A 13,601-nucleotide genomic window follows, 5' to 3' on the forward strand; every position below is an offset into this window, starting at 1 on the left:
CATCAACCTCAGAAAAATACAGAATTAAAATCTTCTGTTAGATGGCAGTAAAGATGCAGCAATAACAACAGGAACAGCATTAGATCTAACACATCTAAGAGTGTTTTCATGAACTTTAAATCCTAATTCCACATTCTACACAGAGAAAAACACATCTGAGGAGAAAAACAGAAATACACATTTAGTTGCTGTTGTTGGATGGGAAGTGAAAAATGCACTCTAGTGGAAAAAAGCAACAGCAGCCAAGAGCACCGATTTACAACTTATCCATGAAAACTTAATGATTCCACCTTTGAGAAATCCTCATAGCCTTGTCTGATCCTGCACTGACTGAATAAATATACTGCAGAAAGTCCCCTTACAGCACGAATTTCCTTCTCTTTTCTTCTTCTCATCTGTTTGGTGGATGTTTATCTTCAACATTTATAAATAAAACATTCACCACAAATCTTTTAGTTGCTTCTATTTATTATTTGAGGGAAATTATAGCTAAGTAGCTACAAGCTAAAGATCAAGTTGTGAGGAAGTAACAACTGTTGCAGATGTGAGTCTGGGATTTTGTTTTTCTTTTGAATGCAAACAGTCAAAGGATTCTAAAAGGGAAATCTCTTAGAGAATGCAAACTGCCTCGGAATTATTCATAACAGGTACTACCAGTTTCACATATTGCCTGAGAATTCTGATACACATTCATTTATGTGACAAGGCAAAGTGCCAAATAACAAATCTTTAGCACCTAATATACAAAAATGGAATTATTGTGAACACTCTGCACATGACACAGACACAAGAAATACAGCTTCAACATGTCTTACTTCTGAATTTAAGAAATGCTCCCAAATAGAGGGCCCCACTACTATAGAGAAGAGAAGCAGGTTTGTCTTCCTTGAACACAGACAAGGAACACCATGTTTCTTCCTTTTCCAGGCTGTCCCAGAAGAAAAGAATTTCTCAAGTCCGTTTTCTATATCCAGCGAGTCTATTTTCTATATCCAACAACAATTTACAATAGCCTGTCTTCTCTCCATTTGTTTCTGCATGCAAATACAGTAAACTGTTTTCTTCCTATATTTTCTGTAAAGGAACTTCTCTTATTAGCCAATACTTCATCCTGCTTGGGATAGACCAAATTTTTTCAGAGCTCAGGAGTTTTAGATGTTGCACGTCTTGGGAGAAATTATTATAATTTGTATCTAATTAAACTGATGATGGTATTGTTTGATCTTTTAAAAGTAACACACTATTTTCTTCCTTTTTTTGTGGTATGAATGCATTTGAAACTGTTATTAGACAACCATGTTTATGAAACATCTCTCAGTGAATACATTTTGTTAAGTAAGTATATTAAGCCTCAAGTTGTGCCAAGGGAGGTATAGATTGGCTATTAGGAAAAAATTATTTACTGAAAGAGTGGTCAAGCATTGGAACAAGCTGCCCAGGAAAATGGTGGAGTCACCATCACTGGAGGTGTTCAAAAAATGTGTAGACATGGCACTTTGGGACATGGTTTTAGTGGGCGTGGTGGTATTGGGTTGATGGTTGGGCTTGATGATCTTAAAGGTCTTTTCCAACCTTAATGATTCTGTGATTCTGTGATTCTGCTTGGGATATGAAATATGGCTTTATCTGCATATTGATCAAGGTCCTTAAAATTAATTTTAATTTTGATATTCCTAATAATCTGGGAACTTAATCTGTCATATGTAGAAATATAGCTAGAACTGATTTTGGTTTTAAATAAAGAAGAAAGTCTGGTTTTCATAAAGTAAGGGGACCAGAAAAGGATCTACACCAGGAACAGTTTAGCTTAACAACCAGTTGGAATACTGGTGGGTCACATACATTGGAACTCTTTATTTTGCAACTGGGACTCAACCATACAGAACTGAAAGTCAGTAAAATACTTTTCAAAAGCAGCCAAAAAATATTTTTTGTTAATCCTCAGCCCTATATTCTTCATCAAGGTTGTAGCATTCTATATATCTTTTCCTTTGATGCTCTACGGAATTGATTTTCTCATCTCGGTGAACAATCAGGTAGGCTGTTCAGATCTTCTATCATCTTTTCAAAAGCAAACTCAAGTATAATGCTTTGTTACTGAAGGGTGTTGCCTAGTAATCCAAGTGTAGTGTTTCAAATGCCACCCCTTCAAGAGTGTTCTATCCAGTCCTGAGAGACTCCTTCTGTTACCTTGAACAAATCATGCAGGCTTTTTGCCCGATTGTTCATCTATAAAGGAAAAGGTCCTGCTCGCTTACAAAATTTTCTGGGTTATTAGGGGTCATATTTAAACAAAAAGTTAATCTATCCTGTAAAATCCAAAATTTATATGCTTGTTGGGAGGGAGGGCACCAGAGCTTCTTCATAAAAGTGCTTCATTATTCTATGCACAGATATCTTCTTTCACTCTCAAAATTCTTTCTTTTGCTTTATTCTCTGAAAAACTGCAAATTGGGAAGATGGCTGTGACACTTCTTGAATGGTTTTGGCTGTTTTCAGGGAAATAATTTACAGTTCTCATTGAAAAACAAATCCTTGTGCCCCCACCATCCCAATCACTTAAATCAATCTAAAGTTTTCCACTAGCATGTTGAAGAAACCCTCAAAGCTTTGTGAGTGTTATAGCCATGTTCCAAGAGTGGCAAATTAATGAACCAAGGCTTTAAAGTGTAACTCTTGCAGTGCATTTACTCTTTGCCATGCATTGTAAGACCCCCAATAACTACTCCAACAAGAATGACCCAATGTTCTTCAGGACAGAATTATGTAGACACATTTATTGCCTTTTCATCTACACCTTTCAGTATCTCAAACCCCTGCCCAACTCTAAACTCCCCCAGAAGCTACAAATGTCTCTTTCAAGAGGCCTTATCCAGATGTTGTTCTGAAAATAATGGGAAATACTGGACTGAAGACCACTATGAATATGCAGACTAATCTAGTTTGTATTAGATAATCTGGACACTAGTTTATTTCCAGCACAGTGGAATAGGCTGTAAAACTTGCCCAACTGCTGGGTGCACCTACAGACCGGCAGTCACTGCAGGAAGCACAACACAGCACTTAAATCTATGCATTTCACCAGCCGAAAAGAAACCTGTTTTTACAACACCTATATTTTAACTGGATCAAAAGTCCTCCTTAAACTCTTTGATGTGAATTGAAGCTTGTGTTCTATGGTCCATAACACAAAAAAAAAAAAAAAATCCAGCAAGCCAAAACTGTCTGTTTTAAAATTCAAAAAGAAACTTGGAAAATTATTTAAAATTCATTAGGCATTTTTCAGTAACTGAAAAAGCTCTTAGAAAAAAACTCTAAGAAGCTTTTACTTCACAACAACTAAGTCTCCTTCCAGTAAGGAGTACGCTTCCACACATTATTGTACATCATGTGATAAAAACATTCATGCAAGCAGCTACCAGGAAGCAGCAAAAAATGCCTAGTTCAGACTCTAGTGCACCCTATAACAAACAATTCTTTGGAGCAAAACTCATCTTACAGAATGAGTTATTAGCTTTCAGAAGAAAAGTGTCAGTTTCTCCTTTTTTCTTAGCCCTTGAGAAGGAAAGGAAAACTCCCACTCTCATGGGATGAAGTGTTTGCTTTCACAAGGATCTTACTGAGGAAATAAAAAAGATCCCCTTGCAAATAATTTCAAAGAACATAAAAAATGTAACTCTTAGACATTTTCTTTGAAAGCCAAACTTGTTAGGATTTTTATTTATTTCTCATTCCACCCCCCCCTTTATTTTTCTAATCAAAATCTGAAAACAGAAATTCATCTGCAAACTTTTGCCTTGACAGAAAGCTGTATCTTGCTGAAAAATTGAGGCATTTGGCTGTCAAGTTTTGACAAGCTTTGCATCTCAGCTAACTAACATTTGCTGTTGGACATTAAACCCATGCTAATCAATTACACAGTTTGATAACTTGTCAGAGATATTCTGCAGCTATCACTGCACAGATAACCTAAAAACTGAACTGTGTAGACACTGAATAAAGGCCAGCTAAAACATACTCCTGTGATCAAAGATAACAAGAACATCCTCCCAAAGAGCCCAGCTTCTGGCGTCACGTTCACACTACTCCCTTCCCAAAAAGGAGAGCAGAAGCCCCTGGCCTCTGTAGCACTTCCTGCAGGCACGTTCATACCCTATTACTGGCAAACTGTCACTCAAATGGATGCACTCTGTACAAGCAGAACTGCTGTACTGATTTCTCTTTAAAAAATGCTTATCCTCACAGCAGAGGACAGATACACAAATACAAGCTATTAACATAGCGCACCTCATCCATCTGCTCAAAACAGATGGAGCCTCTCACTACTCCAAAGGGGAAGAGGGTGGAGAAGGAACTGAAAAAAGGCTCCAGCAATAAGCCTGGATGGTTGTTGGGGGAGAAAGGGGAAAAAACCCCAACATACACAGAATAAGGGAAAGAAAACTCAGTGGGGAATAAAACCCCACGAACTCCATGCAGCAGCATTCCAAAACAATGCTACTTGCAATAAATTGTTAAGTATTTTACTAACAGCGCTAATAGCTGTTAAATTTTCTGATCTAAGGAGATTAGGGTAACAGCCACGGTGCATCATCTGCCGCAGGCTACTATTAAAATGCAGCACCAAGTAAGTAAACTTGGCCTATAACTGATGAGATGTCTACAGGCATAACTTTGACCACATCTGAAAAAAAAAAAAAAATTAATGGAAGTAAGTCCATAACTTACCCCAGGACTATGTCAAATGATCAGACAGGTCAGGCTGTCTCCTAATTAACAAGTGGCACACAGTCTTCCATTTGGAACCACAGAATCACAAAACACCAGGAAAAAAAAATGCCTGCTTTTCAAAAATTGAAACGTGCAGTAAAAATAGTAAGCTTATCAAGGCCAGATTACTATATAAGATGTCTGAGGTTATTTCCAGTATTATTTCCAAATGAGGAAGATATTTTTGCTTCTATTCAGTTGTGAATATTAGACTTCAGAAATTAATGGTGACACGTGTTACAAGTACCCTAGTAAAATTCCAACAGCATTCACCGCACAGACAGACTCAGAAGAAAAAGCTTGCAGAAATCCTTGAGTTTACAGCAATTTAACAATATTTATCCAAAATATTTTTCTCTTTATGCTATACAGCTTTTCATTGCCATAAATACAGCCGATTAGACTAATGGGATTCTGTTCATTTCAACAACTCATTTACTAATATTTCAAATCGGCACTAGATCATTTTGTTGTGAACATTACTGAATATTAAACTACAACTTGCAGACGAGGTCACTTACCACAATGCTTACTTCATAAAGCAAATTTCCACATCCTTCTTTCAAACTTTTTTTGAGTCTGGATTTCTGCAACAGGTATGATTTTTGTCCCAAACACACTAGTGGGTGAATTATTTCAAATTGCAGTACAGGAGAACTAGATGCTTAGAAATTCAGTCAGAAAGCCCTTCATCAGAACACAGGGGACTCAATCAATTGTGCATTTTTACAGGAAACATGACTGATGGCCTTATGGCACCAAGTTCCTGATGTAGAATGACACATGTTCCAGATTTCATTAAATTTTCCTAAGTCATACTTTTCCCAAAGCAAAAACCTCTTCTATTTTTAGCACCAGTAATATATGCTTTCTTTGGTAAGCAGAAAGCAAAACACTGTGCCACCTCCAAGCTGAACATTCTAACTAAAATCGATTTTCTTCTAATCGAACATTCCACCCACTAGTAAGTGATCCACATTAATATAAAACAAAAATGAAGGCAAATTAATAAAGCAGTCAGTTCTCACCAAGAACATTAAAGGTGTACCTTTAATTCCATGCTGCAACCACACCCCAAAGCAACATGAACTAGCATATGTGAAAACTTCCCCCACTGTGTCAATCTCACACTAAAAACATTACAAAAGAGTAGTCATGATTTGTAAAATGGCATTATAGAGTATCTAAACAGAAATGTTTCACTTTCTTTAGAACAGCCATTAGAGTTGTACTAGACAGAGAGAAATGGGTTTTTAGGTTGTAGTCAAATTTATATAAAGGTTGTAGGAATTATTATCAGACATTGAATTCCACTGAAGCTGAACAGGTCAACTGATTGCTGCATACTCCCAAAGCCCACCCAGGGTTTGGGACAGCCGTGTAAATTAACTGAGGGAAAGTATCTACAAAGCTTAGAGCACTTTGACAGTGGAGTAATTCAGAAACTGGAGTATGACACAGAATCAAAGTTTCTGCCATAGAGGTGAGAAGTTAGGGATTACAATTGTGCACATAGTATGGCTTAAAAGTAAAAACCTTTCTGTTGTGTTTTTTGTTTTTTTTTTTTTTTTTAAAGTCATTCCACTAGCAGAACCTCCTACTGCTCTTTTGAGACTAGCAAATGCTGGTCTTCATAATCATTGTGAATTGCAGAGGTGCAGTTACAGTCTATGCATTGAATAAGTTCTCCTCTCAACAAGTCACACCTCGTTGTTTATGCAATAAAACTCTGCGAGACTTTCAAACTGCAAGATTAAAGACATTTGTGAATTTAACTAGTTTCTAAATTAACTCAAATAAAAAATGATTCAGGTAACCAAACTCTTACTTTTTGCTTTTTTGAAAAACAGAATCAGTACTTTAAACAGCAACTAGCAAACAACCACAGAGTAATTTGGTCCTTTACTTCATAAAATATATTATTTGACACAAATTCCTAAACTGCTGAACAGCTTCCTTGCCACCTGTGGGTCTTGAGGCATATCGATTAGTTGTCCTCACTTACAGTGCTTTGGTTTGCATGACTGAGTGGTCTCAGTACACACTAACTGGAATCCATCTGGGTGACATTAACCCAAAATATGCACTCCAGGAATAAATTTCAACAGTCAGTGGTCATTCAATCTATGTGACCAGACTAGATCAGTTCAAAGTAAACATACCCTCCATTCTTTCCTCCTTCCCAAATGAATATAGTTTGCATACCAGGGGCCCAGCATGAATTGTTCTGTTCTACAAACTTGTTCCTTCTGGACTGTGTGACTTGCTAATGGCATCATAGGTCATTAGATCCATATGCCGTTACATGGAATAATAATTTGGGGGAAAAAAAAGAATCACCATAAAACATACCATATTCCTTTGCTTGAATTGTACCACAATAACAGCATGAGTGGTTACACACATAAAATTCAATGTATGCCTTCAATATATTTCACATACATGTATGTACCTATAGACACACACACTCCTATGTCTCTAACTCAGTTCTGTATGTGGACATCCACAAGCTCTATATGCTATAAATAACTGAAAACAGTAAATAGAACTTTTTCCACCTATATTGTGCTTCTATGTAAGTGGCACAATTGTTAGAGCTGACAGACAACTTTCAAGGTGAGTTGTGCTAGTAAAACAACATCTACAGACACCAACTATTGGAATGTCCAATGCTTGGAGGCACTGTGAAAGTGGCTGAAGACCAGGGTTATGAGGCTTGAAAGAGAAGAACGGAACCTGCATTCTGCCACAATCCCCAAAGAACAATTCATCCTATGCTCATGAACTAATCAAGTGCTAAATTAAGCAGGCCACCAAGGAATAGAGAGCTACATACCAAGCCTTCCACAGATGAGTTACAGACTGGTTGGTTGGTCTGTTACAGATAAATGATCTTTGTTTTTGAAAGAAAAGCCTGTAAGCTACTAACGTTCATTTTTATTGCCTGCTTGATCCTACTCAGATGTTTAACATATGTTCAGCAGGAAATGAAAGATACAGTCCATGATTTAAGACTGTCTAGATGCTGGAACCAGAACAGCAATTCTCTGTGTGGGCACAAGCAGGGCACGAATTTCCCTCTCCCCCAACTCCTCACTCATCTTCCTCTATCGTTCTAAAAGACAGAGCACTTAAACCTAAGACTTTTACAGTGTGTTTTCATAACTAACACTTAACATATGAAAAAGGATTTTTCAGTTCATTTTTTTTTAACAGCAGCATTATTTTTGTTATATACACATACCCATCTGCAAATACGTAAAACTGAGAGTAACACCTACACTTGTAGCAAACAACAAAAGGTTATCTTCTGCTCTATAGCCTTGACTTCTTTGTAAAAAGATGTAACTTTCTCAAGACCAGCTGCTATTTGATATATTCAACATGTAGAAGAAGGTACCAGTAAGCTATTCCTATGGCATGGGGAAATAATTTCCTACAAGTAACTTTCAGCTTAACACACCATCCAACACATTCTGCTTGATATCAACAGGTTTGTCATCTAATCTGAACAGACTTATTTTGACCAATCCATTATATTCCTGGCATTTTATCAATGAGTTGTTGCATGGACTAGCAGGCCATTTCAATTTTACCCTGAGTTTCAAAGATAGAAAAAGAAACAGAAAACACTCAATTTTGTTATGTTAACAAGCAGTCAGAACTAATAAATCAAGCTACTTATCTATACTCTTCTTATCTATTTCACAATACATAGCTATATAAATAAACTACACACAAATCACCAAGGAATATAGCTAAAGAGAGGACTGAATTTACCAGTTAATCTTCAAGTCACTCTTCTCAGAAAAAATACCAAGCTGTACAGAAATTACCTGGATTTTTTTCAAATATTTGTTTGTAAAGGTGGTGAAAAGCACTATGAGAAACTTCTTTTGCCTTGGGATTACAAACTATCAGTGCCTTTTGGAATCAGAACCTTCCTAGATACGCAAGACATGGTAGAGATTGCAGATCAAACAGTACTGAAAAGCTTGCCTGACTCCTTACTTTTTAGTTATTGATTATCTCAGCAGTGAGCTAACACATCACTAAACAACCTCACCTCAGGCATTGCTTCAGTTACAATGTGGGTCTATGTAGGAGAAAATATTATATTGCAGTCTCCAGAGAAATAACTTAATGGAAGCATAATACTGAATTGTAACACTCAGGTACATGGATATTAACACAACAGACACTTGTAGTCATTCTTAGGTTACATTCATATTGTTTTAGTAAGGTAAGAGGTTGAAAAATGTGAAAGGTTCTTCTTGATGGATACAGATGAAAGGCTGCAACCTGCAACTTCAAAGGCCACCAAGATTTGGCACCCAACTAAAAAAAAATATCAGGATAGACTAAAAACTGTATTTTCTAGTAGAGTGGGGGTCAAGAGTTCATGTATTGTGTCGACATAACACAGGACTACCAACTCATTGGAAAAACAAACCTATCTACATCCAAATTCTGAGTCCTTGATGCTTTGAAACATGTATCTGTCTTTAAATAAGCTTCCAAAAAATCAAACTTAATTCTCTGTGCCTCAGTTCCACACAATATAAAATGGAAATAACTATAATGGCCTCCTGGAAATCACCAGGCCTACTGATGTAGGCAGCTATATAAGAACACCTGGTTATTGCTGAAGAGAAAGCTGTATCTTATCTATAGTTACACAATTTGAAAGTTACTTGTGGCCATGCTGCACACTACTCACAATAGGCAACCTTCTGAATTCCCTTGCATAAAAACTAAGAATGCTTTTCCAAAGGCCAGTATGAGGACATGAGGATAGCATATATTAAAAAGTCTCAGCTGTTGTAAATACAAAAACAGGAGTCAGGTGGAAGTATAAAAATACAGATCTCGACATTCTACTAAAATACAGTCATGCTTCTACAACAGTGTGATTTTCCTTTTCAACATCACTACACACAAAATATCTGTCCTAAGAACTGCAGGTGTATGTTTAACTACCTCAGTTAACAGACAAACAGATCTGCAAGACAATTTCTGAATGGAGAGCAACAAGTGGCAGACTGCCCACACAAAGCATTACATTTACCAGTTATAAGAGTTTATGAAGTTAAGTCATATAAATGTGTTATCTGCATTGGCTTTCTTCAGAAAATTAATCCGCAGAAAAACTGCAGGCGTTAATCTGCAGTTGTTTTGCAAAAGTGTTATGTCCACTAAGCAAATGGTCCATAACTCCACAAAAGGCAGCTGGAGTGGGTTAGAGGTAAATGAAGTTGCACAAATCAGGACAGACTTCAAACAGGGACAGACTTTTTAGCAGGGCCTGTAGTGATAGGACAAGGGGTAATGGTTTTGAACTAAAAGAGGGTAGATTCAGACTAGACATAAGGAAGAAATTTTTTATGATGAGAAAGTAGTGAAACACTGGCACAAGTTGCCCAGAGAGGTGGTAGATGCCTCATCCCTGGAAACCTTCAAGGTCAGGTTGGACGGGGCTCTGAGCAACCTGATCTAGTAGAAGATGTCCCTGGTTATTGCAGGGGGGTTGGACTAGATGACCTTTAAAGGTTCCTTCCAACCCAAACTATTCTATGATTCTATGATCATAAAAAATGTGATATTCAAATAGCCAGACTGAAACAGAGGTAGAAGACAATATATTTTAAAGCAAACTTTGCCAATACAGTAGCAGGGCAGGAAGAAGAAGATACTCACAAATGCAAGATGTACTTACCGGCTTGTGACTTGAACTGGAGGAAGGCACTGCTGTATCCCAATGTAATTAACACAGACTGTCTTCCCACACGACAGTATTCAGTGTCTCTGTTAAGGAAGCACTTGAACACCCAGACTCCATCAGCTGAAAGAAAAAAAACAACCTTTAGAAAACTTCTAGCAGTTAAAAACAAAATCATATAAAGAACTAGATGTCCCTTTTGATTAACAATATACATGTATCTGAAGTACATAACTCAGCGAAAATATACTTTCTCTAACATGTCATTTCTTAAGTAAATTTTCCAGTGACCTACAGTTTCCATCCCACTCATCATCCATAGTTTCTTGAAGTTGCCCTGTCCCTAGAAGAAAAAAAGCTGACAATTATTATCTGGATCCTAATAAGGTCTTAAATGAATGATTTTTCTACTTCTTTTGCTTCTGTAATCCAATGTCTTAACTTCTAGAAATGCTGCTCTGGCAAATGAGATGGCAGGGTAAAGACTCAGGGATCAGTGACATTGACTAAACAAGGAGAAGTAAACTAGCTTTTTTCCAGTAAACACACACAACGTACCACACCATGTACGGCAGCTATCAATAAACCTACCATGGGAGAAAAAAGAATGCAATTTTTCAGACAAACGAAGAACACTTAGTAATTCAGGGCTAGGAATAGGAGCAGCAGAGGGCAAGCCTGTGTACTGTGCTCCTTGAGGAGGGAGATCCGATATCAGAGGCTTAAGTGGTGCAGTACCTCAGCACACACTATCTTACTACCAGCCTCACAGCTGTCCGGAGGCAACTGGGTGAGCACATCAAGCAAGATGCACATTATCACTGTCAGAAACCTGAAAGAGGTTTGAAAGGGAACTTCGTGCAAATGGCAGCTGTCAACATGGGTTACAATACAAAAAGCTTTTAAATTATGGGGGTTTTGTGTTATATCTATCTTCATCAGGCAAGCTGGAAAGCTCCAGGACTTAATAACCCTGGACCATTCTTTCATGCATTTTAGTCCACTGCGCTAACAACAAGTGGTTATTATGCTTCTCCCATGCATGTTCTCCTTCTGGAGAAAAACGATAAAACAATACAAAAAACCCACCAGAACCAGAAAAACTAAAAGGTTTAAGGCCAAACAGAAACAAAAAGAAATCTAAAAGCAAAAGTACACAAATCAGCAGTAACACAGAAAAGTGGTACACTGCAATATACTACGAAGTGTGCAAGAGAAAATACTGAAGGAAAGCCAGAATGAAGGGGAAGAAAACACATATTTTGAAAACAAAGAGACATAATAAATAAATAATTATTAAAAGCTCAGTAGGAAGGTAATTATACACTGCTGAGCTGTGTTATTCTGCCAGCAACATTTGAAGGACCAGCGCGAGAAGGCATACATAGACACATACCATATGAGCACCCAGTACATTTTTTTAAAGCCTTACACTTCACAGCATCTGTTGTGACGAGAAGCGAACAGAACAGAGTGAAAGACCGTTATATGATGTTTCATATGTCAAACAAAAGTTTAATCAGGCAAAAAACGTTGTCAAGAACGGGGATATGTCCCACCTCGGCTGGAAGAGTTTTACATCTGCCCACTCGTGTGTTTAGAGCCTCTTCTGTAATTTAGGCTTGTGAACAAACCGAAGGTAGACAACTGGGCTTGCTACAATCTGTCACCATCGTCTCTTTAACTGAAGGCACACTCAGCCTTCTATTCCCTGGGCTGAACAGAGCCAGCTACTCTGGTCTACTCTTTTTGTACACCATGTGCTGCAGTTCCCTAACTATCTGGGCTTAATACGTTTTGCCAAAGTATTTCATAGATTTGCAAAGTGGTCAGCACATGGACTTCCGGTGTTCCAGAAGTCCCAGCTGAAGCACACATTTTTCTACACTTCCCAAAATGCAAGCTTTTTTCCCACTCATAACCATTAATGCCATCTTCCACACAAACTTTTAAAAACATGTATATACTGCATCAGCTAGTTAGAACAATCAGTACTAAGAAAAAACTCAAGCTAGTTGTAAAAGCAAAAGACTCTCAGTGTACAGCGATACAGGAGTGAATCAACCCATTTCTAGCTCACATTGTCTCTCAGCACACACATGAAATTGTCTTTTTACCTGTGTCCTGGTTCATTCACAGTGATCTGCAACTGGATTGGGGCAACCCCAAACACAGACACAAGCTGAACGATGAGTGGATGGAGAGCAGCCCTGCAGAGAAGGACCTGGGAATATTGGTGGATGAAAACCTGAGTATGAACCGGCAATGTGCGCTTGCAGTGCAGAAAACCAACCATTTCCTGGGCTGCATCAAAAGAAGCATGGCCAGCAGGTCGAGGGAGGTGATTGTGCCCCTCTACTCTGGTGAGACCCCACCTGGAGTACTGCATCCAGCTCTGGAGCCCCTAGCATTAGAAAGACATTGCCCTCTCGAGCAGGTCCATGAAGATGATCAGGGGCCTGGAGCACCTCCCCTAAGAGGACAGGCTGAGAGAGTTGGGGTTGTTTGGCCTGGGGAAGAGAAGGCTCCAGGGAGCTCTTACAGCAGCCTTCCAAGTACTTAGAAGGGGGCCTACAGGAAAGATGAGACTGGACTCTTTATCAGGGAGTGTAGTGATAGGATGCGGGATAACGGTTTTAAACTAACAGAGGGTAGATTTAGATTAGGTATTAGGAAGAAATTCTTTACTGTGAGGGTAGTGAGATACTGGAACAAGTTGCCCAGAGAAGCTATGGATGTCCCGTCTCTGGAAGTGTTCAAGGCCAGGTTGGATGGATCCATTTACTTACTTAAATAGATTCAGTCCTGGCTTTCCTAGACAGTCCCTATTCCAGTCCCAGTTCTGGGGAAGCATGGTTTATTCAGCTGTGCTGATCAGCAATCCCATCTCCCCTAATTTTTCAGCTCTTCAGCTGATGAAAATCAAGTTTGGCTGACATGCCAAAACCATGGTGTTCCTGCAAGTTGAATAAACATGAGAGGCCCAGTATGTCATTCTTGCTAAAGAAAATGAAGAGAGTTGCTTAATAGCTACATTTTCTTCTCAGCTCATGCACGAGTCAGCTCCAGGGTCAACCACAGCTGGTGGAACATGAGCAGAAGATGGAAGATT

The 13,601-nt window shown here is 38.4% G+C and overlaps 1 protein-coding gene across 1 annotated transcript in view; it reads right to left on the reverse strand.

Moving 5' to 3' along the window:
* LOC309416055 (histone-arginine methyltransferase CARM1-like) overlaps nt 1–13,601 on the reverse strand; it is a gene marked incomplete at its 3' end in the record, with an annotated part of 71,062 nt that overhangs the window by 38,730 nt on the left and 18,731 nt on the right. The window contains exon 2 of the mRNA XM_082013792.1: nt 10,487–10,612. Coding sequence (XP_081869918.1) covers nt 10,487–10,612 — 126 coding nt within the window. The remainder of the gene's footprint in view (nt 1–10,486; nt 10,613–13,601) is intronic.

Source organism: Phaethon aethereus, assembly GCF_964289735.1.
Source record: "Phaethon aethereus genome assembly, chromosome: Z".
NCBI lineage: Eukaryota > Metazoa > Chordata > Aves > Phaethontiformes > Phaethontidae > Phaethon > Phaethon aethereus.